Source organism: Heliconius melpomene, chromosome 16 (genome assembly GCF_056956725.1).
Source record: "Heliconius melpomene rosina isolate 202511_hmr_F chromosome 16, ASM5695672v1, whole genome shotgun sequence".
Lineage (NCBI taxonomy): Eukaryota > Metazoa > Arthropoda > Insecta > Lepidoptera > Nymphalidae > Heliconius > Heliconius melpomene.
The window spans coordinates 11,408,932-11,423,457 of NC_140404.1; the positions used below are offsets into that span (position 1 = coordinate 11,408,932).

The window sequence follows — 14,526 nt, forward strand, 5'->3', positions numbered from 1 at the left end:
TTTGAACTCCAATTTCATCCCTCTAGGGTTAAAATTTTTCAAAATCCCTTCTTAGTGGATGTCCAGATAACGAAAGAAAACATCTGTCCAAATTTCATGTTTCTACGCACAGCGGTTACGGCTGTGCGTGCGTCTTATCTCAGTCAGTGAGGACAAGTCCTTTTATATATATAGATTACTCAGTACGTCTGTCTGCGCTTCACACTAATAAGATTTCAAACCAAAAATAAACCATAATAACTGCGCAAATAGAATCGTATATTTTGGCTAACGTAATCATATATTTCGGGTTCCATAGTAATAGATAACATGTTATCAGGAGTTTTGAATTAAGTGGAGTTCTGTACATATATTGAGGCCGTCGGGGCGCAGCAGCACAACGTCTGTCTGTAAACGACGATGTTGTGGATTCAGTTTCCACGCGGGGAAATTAATATTTTTTATTTCTCTTTGTTTAATCAACCTCTTACAGGCCCTGCTATTCGCGATACAGCGAAAACTTAAAAATTACACATATTTAAATGTATGTTAAGTTAACCAAGCGCAGCGTTGAGTTCCGCCACTCAATGCTTTTTTTATTAAGAATTTAGAATTCGGCAGAAAGTGTGGAACGGAAGCGTCTTAATGGGAACTTAGTTTTTTAACATTAGGTCCTCAGGTTCCCTCTGTCTACCATGCAATGTGTACGATATTCTTCAAAAAAGTAAAATTTGTATTTTATCTTTATACAGCGAGATATGTAAAATTCTATCAAAGACTAACCACGATGTAATCGACCTTAGGTAGACAACATTACCCCAGAGTAAGTGCCGAGTGTCCTTGTAGATACCTCCCTACGCCCTACGAGAGACCTCTAGCGAGGAATGTAACGACCTTACTTAGTAGAATGCCTTTTTTTATTTTATATATGTACCTATAGGTTTATGAGAAATCGTATAAAAGTCAAAGTAAGTTAAAAATAGTGTATTCAACACTTTTTTGAAATAACTCGCATTATTATTATTGTTATTTATTTTTTACTTACATTGGTATTTATGAAGTTTTTAATTTGTTTCTTGGTTGGATTCTTTCGTATTAAAAACGGAAAAGTTAATGATAAATCATCATATTTAAATCAATGCGCGGCGTAGAGTTCCTCCACTCGATTTTGATGATATTTATTTTTTACTGCATTACATACAATATAAGCGGAAACTTGAGAATGGACATTCCGTTGACATTAATTAAGTTCTCTCTGTATACAATTGCAAAAAAATGCTTCATAAGAACAAATTTCACCTCTTGAACTTAGAACTCACTACTATCGTATAAATAAGGTAGGTAGATGTTTTCAACAAATTTCTCAACCAGAAAGGACATTTAATTACAATAATTTACTACAATTAAGCAGAAGTAAATAAGTATTCGCAGAAGTGCCTCTATCGCGAGCAGGGCGCGGGCGTTCACCGCTTTATCGGGCTTTATAGTATAGCGCGATAATTACTGCGTACCGGCGCCCGGCGCTCGGGGCTCGGGGCTCGGGGCTCGGGGCTCGGGGCTCCGTGTGAAGTGGTTGGTTATGTTGATGTTGATGATTGTAGGTTCGAATTTATCTCGGGAAATGCGTGAAGTTCCACCGCTCATGACTCGTGTAGAGACACGTGATATCTTGAAAATTGGGAGGCGCGTCTCCAGGTTCCCTCGGATAGTACATTATTTTTATGCAAAATAGTATATTTATTGAGCAAGGCTTTAGATTAAACAGTTAATCATCTCAAAGTAACCTCCTGTACCAGCGGTCAAAGCTACCACGGCCACCTACAATGAGTCATGTGTCGTACACAGCTGTTAGCTATCTCTTTTTGAACACGCAAGCGAAACCATACGTAAAAACTAGTACAATGTAAAAGAAATCTTGAATTAATAGACAATCCTACTAATTGAATTTTGTAATGATAAAAGGATATTTGTTTCTCTTCCACCTAAAAAATACTATATGAATTTAGATTAAACTTAAATTAAAATATAGTCAAAAATATAGTCTATATATGATAAAAACACATAAGCTACTAATTATGTAAATATTGTTTATTAATTGACTATAATATATCTAAGTTTAAGCAGGCAAAGCCGCGGGCGGGTCGCTAGTTCTCACAAATCTCGATATCTCGATATAGTTGGCTAGTCCGAGCGCTGACGCACCACGCACGTTCGACATAATCGCCTTACTGAAAATTTATAACGTCAATATTTGTTATAAATATCTCGTTTCCAAAGAAATTTATCGGTGCTTGCTTATTTTTATGATTGAATGACATTATGTGTTGATGGCGATGGTTGTCGGTTCGATATCGGATTTGGGGAATATTATTACAAGATAAAAGATTTTTCTTATATGTTACTTCACTTTTCTTATTTAACATTAGTAGAGTATGCTTACTTTCGCCATATTTTCAAGACATTACGCCGCGTTTCTTTTCGTTACCATACCGAGAAAATTAAAATATTCATTCCTCATTATAAAATAATATGAACAATTTCTGCAAATATATATGTATTACTTTTTTACATGGGACGACCATTTCTTAAAAGAAATACTATTATAAATTATTAATATTCGTCAATACAAAATGCAAAACTGTCGAACGCCGTAAGTTCGGTGGCAGGTGTTCGAAACCACCTGCCCCTCCACTACGTGACGTCATTACATAACATCTCATTAGCGAAACCTTTCCTATTTATAATATATATTTATATATGAAAGTAATCTGTTTTATTGTAGCTTATTGGAATATAGATTTTGTCTGTTCATGGCAATTTAGAGAGAATTAAGGTACAAAGCACTGGGTTTTAAATAATTGAATGTTGAGTGCTACGGTACGATGTAAACACGACGGTTACCTTCGAATCCCACTCGGGGACCACCAATCGGGGGCATGAAATATTTAATATTTTTATTTCCTCGCGCTGGTAACGAGGCATAGCGCGGAGTTAGGTTCCGCCACACAACACGCAATGGCTTAAACATTTTTCAAAAGGTTGCGAACGGAGAGTCCAAACGCGAACTCGACGTCTTGCTCTATGTAATCCTACAATCATAGTTTTATTTTGAATAGATTTAAATCGGGAACTGAACTTACAGCTATCGTCCACGCTACCCACCTAATAAATAAACCTGCGCTACGATTGCGTCAATTTAAAAAATATTTTTTATTCAAATAAAATAACCGATACATATTTATTATAGGATTTTTGTAACAATATTTGGTCAACGTCAGCGGTATATTTTCCACAATAACTCGATATTAATCCCAAGGTTACTCCGAGTTCCACTTGAAATAAACTAAATTGTTATTTTATCGTCGTCTTTTTTTTTGCGAATGCTCCGAACTCATTAACATGTAGATATAAAATATTCAAACGGGTTTTATTCGCCTCCTCGATAGCGACACGTCCGACGTGACGTTGAAGATAACAATGTTTGCCTAAAATTTACTATTACTAGTATTATTAAATTATTTTTTTTAAATAAATAATTGGCCGTTGACGTCGTATTAAGGTCACCGTGGTGCAAGGGTTTAAGGTTTTGGGTTCGATTTTTATTTGGGGTATGAAGTATTTGACCATTTTCTTGCTATGGTAACGAGACAAAGCGCGGCGTTGAATTACGCCACTAACACAAATAACTTAGTCTAACATTTCTATACTGTAAAATTAGCGTTAAAATATAAAGAATATATTTTGTAGATCAAAGTCTCTAGTTAAAAACCTTACAAACTGCCAATTTCAAACGTTTTACGACAAAACACAGGATATTATAAAATAAGTCGTAAACCATTATACGTAACTCGAATAATGAACGTGATTGTATCGCGTGTTTTATGTGTTTTTTAGTTTCACGCTGTATCCCGCATATGCAGGGAACGCAGAGCATAGGGCTTAGACACTTCGGAATTCTCCGTCCATTTAGGAGACTTTGCGTGTTAGATAGTAGAGCCTAACGCCGTCTTTTTAGACCAAGAAGACTGCTATATTTTCAAAGACAAACGTTCTTTTGAACAGGATTTGAATCCATAACCAACGCGTGTACAGTTAGACAAGTTCCCTAGTTCCTAGCTGCGTTATCATGTTTCGTTTTAGTAGTACAAGAAATACATAAAATATAACTTAATTTATTTCATAAAAACACGGCTTGCTAGCGTATGGAATGTGTAGTTGTCGCTGAGCTGCTCCTTCTTGGAATCCCACAATTGTAGCTTTGATTATAATGAAATATTTTCATTTCCTCATCCAGGTAACAGAACAAAAAGCGCGCCGTTGACTTCCACTACTCAACTCAGTGTTTCAAAAATTCAATCATGCTTTATGCGGGTTACAGCGGGATGCCAAAAACTCACTTTCATACTGTATTAGTGCCGTTCATATAAATATATCGTTATGTTATTTCGGTATTCATACATTACATATACCGAGTACTCTGACTCACGCGTCGCCTCCATTGTATTCTAAACGTGCAAATGTATGGATTCTTAATAAACAATGAAGTGACAACCAAAATATGAATACAGAAGTCGACGGTATTTGAAATTAAATTATTTTAACGATTATTTCTGAAGATATAAGCCCAAATTGATTTAGTTTTATCTATATACATATGATACTTACGGTAAGATTAATGTTATAACACTGGGTTCCCTATTCCCATAGAGAATCCAGTGTTACGTTCACGTGGGTGTTCACGTTATTTAACTTGCCTTGTTTAGGGAGTGTAGGGGAACACTAAAAGAGAATATCGGAAATTTCTGCGGAAACAGGAAATACGGTATTTTATATTTTACATCTTAAGTCGACGTCAAAAGTTGCGGACGACGACTTTTTTTTAATATAAATTAATTTATATTTCTCAAAAATAGTTTTATCTATGTCAATTAAACAAAAATTATAAAAAAAAAGAAATTACTTGTCATCAAAAAATTAGCAGGTTCAATAAAAATATAAACGATACATTAAAATATATGAAAATAATATGACAATTTTTTGTTAGAATTGCTCGACTGACCGCTGGGAAGCCACTTCAATACATAATGTATAAGTTCTCTGCCTAATCCTCTAATATGTGTGTTTTGCAAGACTTAGGTACTTAAAGGTTTTTTTTGTAATACTTTAATTTCGATCTATAGTTTTGATTTAAATCTGAGAATTATATCTTTTATATATTCTATAATTATCCTCTTTCCAATATTTGAAGCGCGGCATTGAGTTCTGACACTCAACACGCATTGTCTCGAATTCGGAAAGAGAGGAGAACTGAGTGTCTTGACATCAAGTTCTCCCTCTTTTTCTACTATACGTGATAAGCTTAAAAGTGCGTGAAGTAAGTCATATTTTTTTTCTTTAAACCTACTGATAACGTGTCAAATTATTCTTAGCTAGTTTAATCGGAACTTACAGGTTTGATTATAAAATAAACATGTCTCACAAAAGAAAACTAACTTCACGCTGTATCCCGCAAATACTAATATGAAGGAACCTAGTGTTAAGAGATCCTGATTTCCCGCCTAATTCTGGACGCATTGGGTGTGGAACTCAAGGGTGCCCCTGCCCCGGCGCCGCGACGGCCTTAAGTAGTTACATATTTTATTAATCTCTACAAAAATTCCAATGCAAAAGGAGTATTTATATAAATCCGATATGTTATCTTAATTATATTTACATAGAGTCGGTATCGAGTCACTCGTTTCAATGACCAATTGCTGGATCCTTGGTGATTGGTGATATTGAGCACGAATTAGACGGTCAATTAAAGTGACACAGAGATGTCAATTAGCAAATAATTGCCATTAAATTGATGAGAGTATGTCTGTTAGTTCGGATTTAATGCTGAGTGAAATATATTCGACGTCTTCTAGGCTCATCTGGTAGGTAGGTAGTGGGAACGTAATGTCAGGACGCTCCGTTCTCTATTTTCGTTGAGTGACGTAACTGAACGCCGCGCAATGTTAAAGTAATATAAAACTATTATCAATAGTGAATGAATTTTGTCTATTCATTATAAAATGTATTATTACACGTATTAGCGTCACTGGTTCGCGTGAAAGATAAACAATGGTATGAGAAATTGCCTTGAATCAGGAAGATTTATCCCGCGGTCAACGTTTTGTTGGCCTCGAGCCATCTTTAACGAGATATATATATATATGTATGTATGTTTGTATGTATGTAACTAGGGAAGTATCGTCCGCAGGGCTCGGTGGAACGTGTACGTGACTACATACCATAGTGGCGCAATGGGAGTAAGTGGCAGTATTCGACTGTTTAAGAGATAATTGTAGGTTCGATTACCTACAATCTTCATTTCTAGATCTGATTAAATTTTTTTTTTATTTTCCGGGATTGTTTCTAGCGCGATATTTTAGAGATATAAAATTAAGATTAAAGTATTTCACCACTAAGTTCTCTTGCTTAATTCATAAATTATAAAATATAAATAAGGATACCTATAAATTATAACATTTTTAAAATGTTATTCCATACTTGGGAAAGAAAATTACTTTTGTTTTAGAAAACGTATTTCAAAATTTTCAATTTTCTCAAATCCCGTTACGTTCAATTGTTTAATACGTTTTCTAAAATTAAAATTAGCTTTACCTTCTTTAATATACAGCTTCTCTAATTAGATTATAATATATAAGAAATCATCATGGAACATGGATCGTCCAAATATTATTTATTTGAGGATTTTAAAAGCTTTTACGGCAATCTAAGACTTGTATACTATACCTTAATGCATTTAAAACGCATTCCAACTAGTCATATAGACTATACTTCTATAGAAGTGAATAGAATTAGTTATACACAAATAAATATAATGTTAATAATTGTGATATTTCTGGGCAAGCTCCGGATGTAGCTGTAAGATGTGGTTTTGAACCAACAAATTAATCCTTTTGGGTTAGCACATTGAACGAAGATTATTTGAATTATATTTTTATGAATTTAGGACCCGTCTTTATAAAACGCTTTCAACTCTGAGGTCGATCTTGAGATTCCGTTTTCATTTATAGATTTTATTATCTCAAGATGGATCATCAGAGTTGAGAGCGGTTTACATCCGCCGTAGTTTCACACATATGTACTTGTTTACTTATAATAAGTAAAGTAAGACGCTGACAAATGCTTTGTAATTGTTCCTCAATGTGTTAACGCCATAAATGATTTGTCTAAAATGCCTCTAGATGTAAAACCTTATTCGAAAAAAATGTGAAGAAAAATGTTCATAAATTACATATGGAAAATGGAAATATTGTACAATTACAAATGTAAATATGATTGTAGAGTTAAGAAACACATTTTTGAACTGTCTATCTGTATATTTTACATGCACTTAATAGTATTTTAGATACCCAGAATGAAATAAATTGTTTTTTTCTATGATATTTGTTTTTTTTTATACATTTCCATGGTGTTTTTTTTAAACTGACCAAAGCAATATAATTATTTAAAAATAATTTAAATCTTCAAAATATTTAGTTAAATAATATATAATATATACAGTTCAATTCCTTTTCCAGAATTAACACAATTTGTTTTCCACGATTAAGTAGGCGGTTTCACAATTGTTTTAAATAATTTCTAAAGAAACTAGGGTGAATAGAAATGTATGAAAAATGTACAAATACAATATTTAATCCACAATATCAATTGTACAAACACTGTCCAACTGCACTATTTATTTAATTAAAGCGTGCTCGGCGCTTTAAGTGTGGCGTTAAGTTCCACCACTCAATATGTGTGCGTATTGAGTGGTGGAACTTAACGCCTTAGCTTAACTTAGTCCCTCGAAAATTCGGCTGGAATTTAACACTAGGTTCCTTCTGCCTACCCTGCCATGTGCGGGATACAGCGGGAAGCTGTCTAAATATACTATATTACCATTATAAATGTAAGAATTACGCGAAAACTAGCGAACTTCCTTCGTGAAGGTAATTCTGTACTGCGACGTTCTAAATATACACAAGTAATATTTATCTTAAGTTGACTTTCACTCGAAGTCCTGCCGTGAACGGAGTTGAAATATACGTATAATTCTCGACTTTTTAATTTTTTTATAAGGAATAATAGGTTAACTTTATCTTGAAGAATATGGAAAAATACCTACTATACTTTTTTTTCAGCTTAACGCCGTATTCCGCATATAGTCTGGCTATGTAGAGGGAGCCTATTGAGACACTTTCCGTTTAATTTCTTGTTGAGTGACGGAACTTAACGCCGTGCTTTGGTTCGACACCAAACCGAAGAAGTCAAAATATTAAATATTTAATTTCCTCGAGTGGGAATTGAAACAATATTCTGTGTTGACAGTCACAACGGTGGAAAGTGGAGAACGGAAGTGTCTAAATGGGAAAGGGGTGTCTCAACATTATGTCTCCAGGCAGCGTCAGCTAAAAAGACAGTCAAAATATTCTTGAAATGCAAATAAGTATCTAAAGGGACTTTGTTTATTTGAACGCGCTAGTAATAATAAAGAAGTCAGGAACTACCTATTGATTCGAAATGAACTTTTTCTTTTGCTGGATAGCCCATATATCTATGTATGCTTCGACATAGGTGCAATGCAATGCCTTAAGAATTGGGCGAAAAGTGGGGAACGGAAGTGTCTTAATGGGAAATGGAGTATCTTAACACTAGGTTTCCAGTTCACCTCTGCCTAGTCTGTTATGAGCTAGATGAGAGGCGGTGTGCCCTCAGCCGCCTCTGCAAGTAATTTTAAATCATATTTTAAAGAATATTACAAGTACTTCCTATTGAATAAAATCTTTAAACACCTCGAAGGTGACGTTCGAAGGTAAGATATAACAATAAAAAATTAGTCAATTGTTTATATGTAAAGTTATTATACTCTTAATTAAGTGAAGATTTCAAGGTAAGATCTCAATAGTTATAATATTTAAACATATTGTATTAAATATTTTTTGAAATAAAATAAAGGAATGTTAAGACCGATGTGACAAAGACCTAGCTTGGACCTTGCTTGAAATCTATACCAAAAAAATTTTTTTGTCTTTTTGTATAATAACAGGGTAGGCAGAGAGTCTAATGTCAAGACACTGTGTTGTCCGCTTAACCGATACTCTACCCTGCGCTTTATCTTGCTAGAGAAAATATAAATTATTAATTGCTTCTATTATCGACCGAACCCTCAACCCTTGCGATTACACTAGAAAGGTTCACATCTCCACTACGACTAAAATTTTAAAATAATTCGCAATAAATATGTAAAAGACGCCATGGTAACGAGGTAAGCGTGGCCGTTGAGGTACGACCACTACCACTCATCAGGCAATGTCTGCAGAATTCGACGGAAATTAAGGGACGAAGGGTCTTGGCACTAAGTTTGCAGGTTTCCTACTCTGTCATGTGCGCGATACAGGTGAGACTTAAAAAAAAGTATGTAAAATTCTGAAATATATAAATAATTAATTGATAAATTGTCAACAAGTAAATGTCATCGCAACAAATTCTTAACGTTTTGTGTAAACGTAACTGATCGAGGTCAGAGTTCAAGGATATTAAATTCTAGATAAGAGCAAACTTTAGTCTCAATAATAATAAAATTAAGAAAAGTGGGAAACGAAGGTCTTAACACTGGGTTCCCTCTTCCTACCATGCTATGCTATTTTTAATTTTTCAGTCTTCATTTTTGTTTATGAAGATTGGATTCCTACTCGAGAAGATTAATATTTAATATTTTAGGTAATTCGCAAACTCAAGAAGGTGGAAGTGAAGACATTGTTGTAGTATCTCAATGGGGACGGAGTGTCTTACCACTATGTTCTCAGATGCTCTCTGTCTATCTGCAATGTGCGGAATACCACGTAAAGCTAAAAAAATAATCATTTTGATACAAAAAAAAGGCGGGCACCAGACTTTTCTGTGTTGTCCTCCCATAACAACATCCATGCTTCTACTTCTATTCATTTCAAAGTTTACGCCCCCGAAGACGACCAATAATTTTAAACTAATAACAATCTCCTTTTTCTTAACAAATTAACAAGAGGGTGAAATAAAAATACAAAATAAAAAGCTTAATACTACATTTATTTGTCGGTTCAACGTACAGACTTAAGGCATCCTGTCATTGGCACAGATCCCGCGACCACCTACCCACTATACGACCCCCCACGCCTCGCCACTGAGCAACAACGTCACAACGGAAATGGAATGTATTATTATTTAAAACAAGGAATGCCAAAAACATTACGCTACGGATACAATATACATTAAATAAAACAAGACTAGACATTTTAAGGGCGTCGTGAATTTATATTTACAAATAAAGTTTTAATTAATTATTGAAAATACTTAGAATGTTGTAAATAATCGAAATTTTTAAACTAGTTCAAAATTTTCACACAGTTACAACTTTTAATAAAATATCTCTAAATATTTGTGACAGATAGATTCATAACAGAATGTGATTTAAATCATTTAAGTACGTACAGATATGATTCACGACGATTAATTAAAATAAAATAAAGAATATAAAATAAAAAAATGGACGCAAAAATATTACATGACGCATACATAGAAACAAAGTGACCTAACACAACATTATTTAAAAATTTCGAATTCAATTAAAATTTTGTAAAAAAAGGACTATTTTATACTGACTTTTCATTTAATGTTTATATTTCAAGTTAGACCACTTTCTCAAGTATGCGTTTATTGCACAAAATGCATATAAAGAATAACATAATAATATAAATAATAAAATAAAATAATAATTCTACAGTGTGATACTGGCCTGGCCTTCGAAATACTACAATTCAAAACCGAATCATTATCATTCCAGCATTTTTTAGGCACTGGTATTTTTTTTTCGCTAATATCAAAGCTAATTTTTATTAATATTACATTTTTCGATATATTTATTATGTATATATCTTAAATATAAGTTCAGATCGCGTTAATGGCCACTTGTGTTTTGTGTTCGAGGGGACTTTTTTTTCTGTATGTACAAATTTTAAATCATACAATATAACACATTATAGAAATTTGCGTACGAAATTAAATTAATATTTTGAGTTTCAATTATAAATATTGAAACTAAAAAAAAACTATTTAGTTATTAGTTAAAACTATTTCTTTTAGTACATTATTTTGACTTTCCCATATCAAATGATATACCGTATTTACCTCAACCGGCCCTCGAACCACACACCATCCACAAGCAATAATATCAATACATTACAAATACAATATAATATCAGTTTTCGATACAGATATGCATTACGAAATCCAGACTAGTTAATTTTCACATAAATACATACAACTGTTGAAATATAAAACCATCTCTACATTACTTATTTACTTAATACTACCAAAAAATTAGATATTTTTGTAAAAAATATCGTTTTTTTTTGTACATAATGCAATACTTCAAATATACACACGATTAATCGAACCTAGTACTTTCATCTCTTATTAATATATTTGTACTATTTATAATATAAAGAACATAAAATGGCTAAATATCGTGAGTTAAATAATAAGCTTGTTACAAAATGCGCGAGTTATTTACATTTTTACATTGTTGCTAATCTCATATAATAATAATTAATAATATACATATTAAATACCTTCATTATTTTTTGTAAAAAAAAAGAAACTATCTTAAGCTGAATATCGTAAGGTCTAAGCAGCTATTTTAATATATCAATAGATAATAAAAGCTGCCAACCATGAAAATCGATACGAATCCTATTATAATCGATTATTACCAATTCCGATGTACGATTAAGCTACAACTAAGAAATCCATTCGAGATATTAAATGGTTTGCAAAAAAATATATAAATACCTACCATTTTCTTCAAAAATAACTTTTAAATATCATTAATAATAATAATACACAAATTGCTTAGAATAAAACAATCTTAACACATATAATATTATATACTAGAAACCGAGTCGTAATTCGTACAATAATTGCGAGTTGAACACTCAAATTTCCTCAAATGTCTTAAATTCGAACATATTATGGAAAAATCTTAAATATTAATATTATATACATACAAACCATATATGAGCAAATAAAGCACTACACGAAACGAAACGAAACTAAACAAGACTTACGCGACGCGTTTATTGCGGATTAGTCCGCGTACCTCTGACCGCAAGTACAGAAGGTTACATCTTACCAATTAACGTGGTGAAGGTAATTAATAAGAATACAGCTTATACCCTTCCTCAATAAATGGACTATGTAACTCAAATTATTTTCTCAGTTCCAACTAGTAGTTCCTAAGATTGGCGTGCTCAAGCCAATACTCTTCAATCACTCTGTGGTTGGACTGAGTCAAGACTGGTCATTTGCCTGCCAGTCGACAGACGAAAGTTAAATAAATTAGAATTATCGTATTATTTGGACTATAACCTTAGAATACATGTGTAGTATTAAAAAAATAAGCATAATTACTAAATTATGTCAGAACATTAAAAAAATCAGTTCATAAAAAACGGATATAACTGTATTTGCTTTTATATGATTCATATAGATATTCATATATATAATAATAAGAAGCGTAAATTACAATTATAAATGAATTACATAATTATGAACACAATTCCACAATATTTATTAGTATAAAGTCAAGTTTAAGTGTTTATGCGACGATGTTGATTAAATAAATTTGATGATAGAAATATAATAAGAAAATAAAAATAACCTTGATATCAAGAAAATTGATTGATAGTATGTAATAGATTCAAAGATTACAGAATTTATTTTGAGGGAATAATGAGTTCTTCAATTTCTGCTAGAATATGAAACATTGCATGTCAACACCGTGAATTATCATCCCCATCTATAGTTAATTAATAATAAATTGAAGATCTCTCTTTTAAATTAGATTAACAGTTAAATTGAAAATTTTGAAATATTTAAGCCAATTAGCTAATATAATGACTGTCCAGTACTTTCAATGAAAGTACTAAAATATGACATCATAAATTATGCCCATATTGTCAATTGTCATTAAATGACAAAAAAAATGTTTTGTCATTATATTTCATAATAAACAATATTTATTCAACATCTCATATTATTTACATTTCAAATGAATGTAAATAAATAATTTTTCGTTTATAATGTTTTATATTAAGACATAATTTTGTATTATGCAAAACAAAGTCACAAACAAAAAAAAGACAACAGCCAATAAATCAATAAATATAGCCCTATCTTTTTTAATGTATAGGCTGAGTATACTGAAAAGTCCTAAAATACTTTAGATTAAAAACAGTTTTGTTCAAAGCTACCAGGACATCAGTAAGACATGGCAGTCAAAAAAACCCGTTCAACATATAGGCTGTATATGCTAAGACTTTTGCTTATAAAAAAAAGAACAGATAAAATTTCCAAGCCCATGGGCTGTACACATTAAGACCGTTGATTTTACTTCAGTAAAAAAAAAACCATAAATTAAAAAAGAACACAAATCTGTTTCACGCTACCGGGATATTACTAAGACATGGCAGTCAAAAAAATTATCCAATGTATAGGCTGTATACACTAAGACTTTCGCTTACAAAAAAAGGAACATGCTAATATATTAATTAATCCGTACGGTAAACACTGAAAAGTCCTTAAACACTTAGAACTTTGCTAAGAAGCGTCACAAAATTTAAAAAAAACCACAAATCCGTTCCACGCTACCACGACAGCAGTCACACGAGGTAGTCGTCGAACTTCTTCAGCCTTCGCTACGAGTGTTTCCTGTCGCCCATTGCTTCAGGACTAAAACGGACTCGGGCCGACCCGCTCGAGGCGTCCCTCGCGGACACGTAGGAGCTATCCGTCTCGCTTAGACTCTCAGGTGGTGTTGGGTTCGTTGGTGTGCTCCCACCTGATGTATTTTTCTTGTATTTCTTTAAACTAGATCGTAATTTAGCTGGTATTTCTAATCCTTGGTTAGTTTCGTCGGGATAATAATCTCTTGGTAATGAATAATCGTTGCTCTTCCTTGGATATTCCTTTCTTGTTTCTGATCGATTTGGATACTTTTCCCTATATTGTCTTGATGGTGAAAACTCCTCATGATGAGAATTGGTTGCTGATGAGTTCGAGGGTGTCCTTCTGTGGTATTGTCTAAATTCAGTCGGTTCCCGGTAATCGAAGGAACACTCATCATATCCATAGTAAGGATGCTTTACCACATAATCAGCTGTCCTTTCAAATGTATAAGGCTCATTTCTGTAATAAAAATCTTGTATCCTATCTTGGGATGACGGTTGAAAATTTTCTCTATAATTATGGTATAAATCTGCCAAGTGGTCTGAAGTAGTGGAGGAAGTTCTTCGTGGTGAGGGTGTGGGTTGCGTTGAAGTATAATTGGTGCCGAGACCCGAGGTCCCTGATAGGGGCTGCGCTGAATGCCCATAGCCCGAGGAGGAGGATGGGTGTGCATAATGAGTTGGCGAATCGGTAAAGCGTATGGGTTTCTGTTCTTCCGTTTGAAGACTTGATATCTGGAAATAAAAATATTAT

At 33.1% G+C, this 14,526-nt stretch overlaps 1 protein-coding gene across 6 annotated transcripts in view; it reads right to left on the bottom strand.

Moving 5' to 3' along the window:
- Positions 1-10,056: 10,056 nt before the first annotated feature.
- Positions 10,057-14,526, bottom strand: part of LOC146531083 (mitogen-activated protein kinase kinase kinase 9-like) — a 61,544-nt gene continuing 57,074 nt past the window's right edge. For all 6 annotated transcript variants that reach the window (XM_085199065.1, XM_085199070.1, XM_085199066.1 and 3 more), the window contains one exon: positions 10,057-14,507. In XM_085199065.1, the coding sequence (XP_085055191.1) occupies positions 13,743-14,507 (765 nt within the window). In that variant the 3' untranslated portion in view covers positions 10,057-13,742. The remainder of the gene's footprint in view (positions 14,508-14,526) is intronic.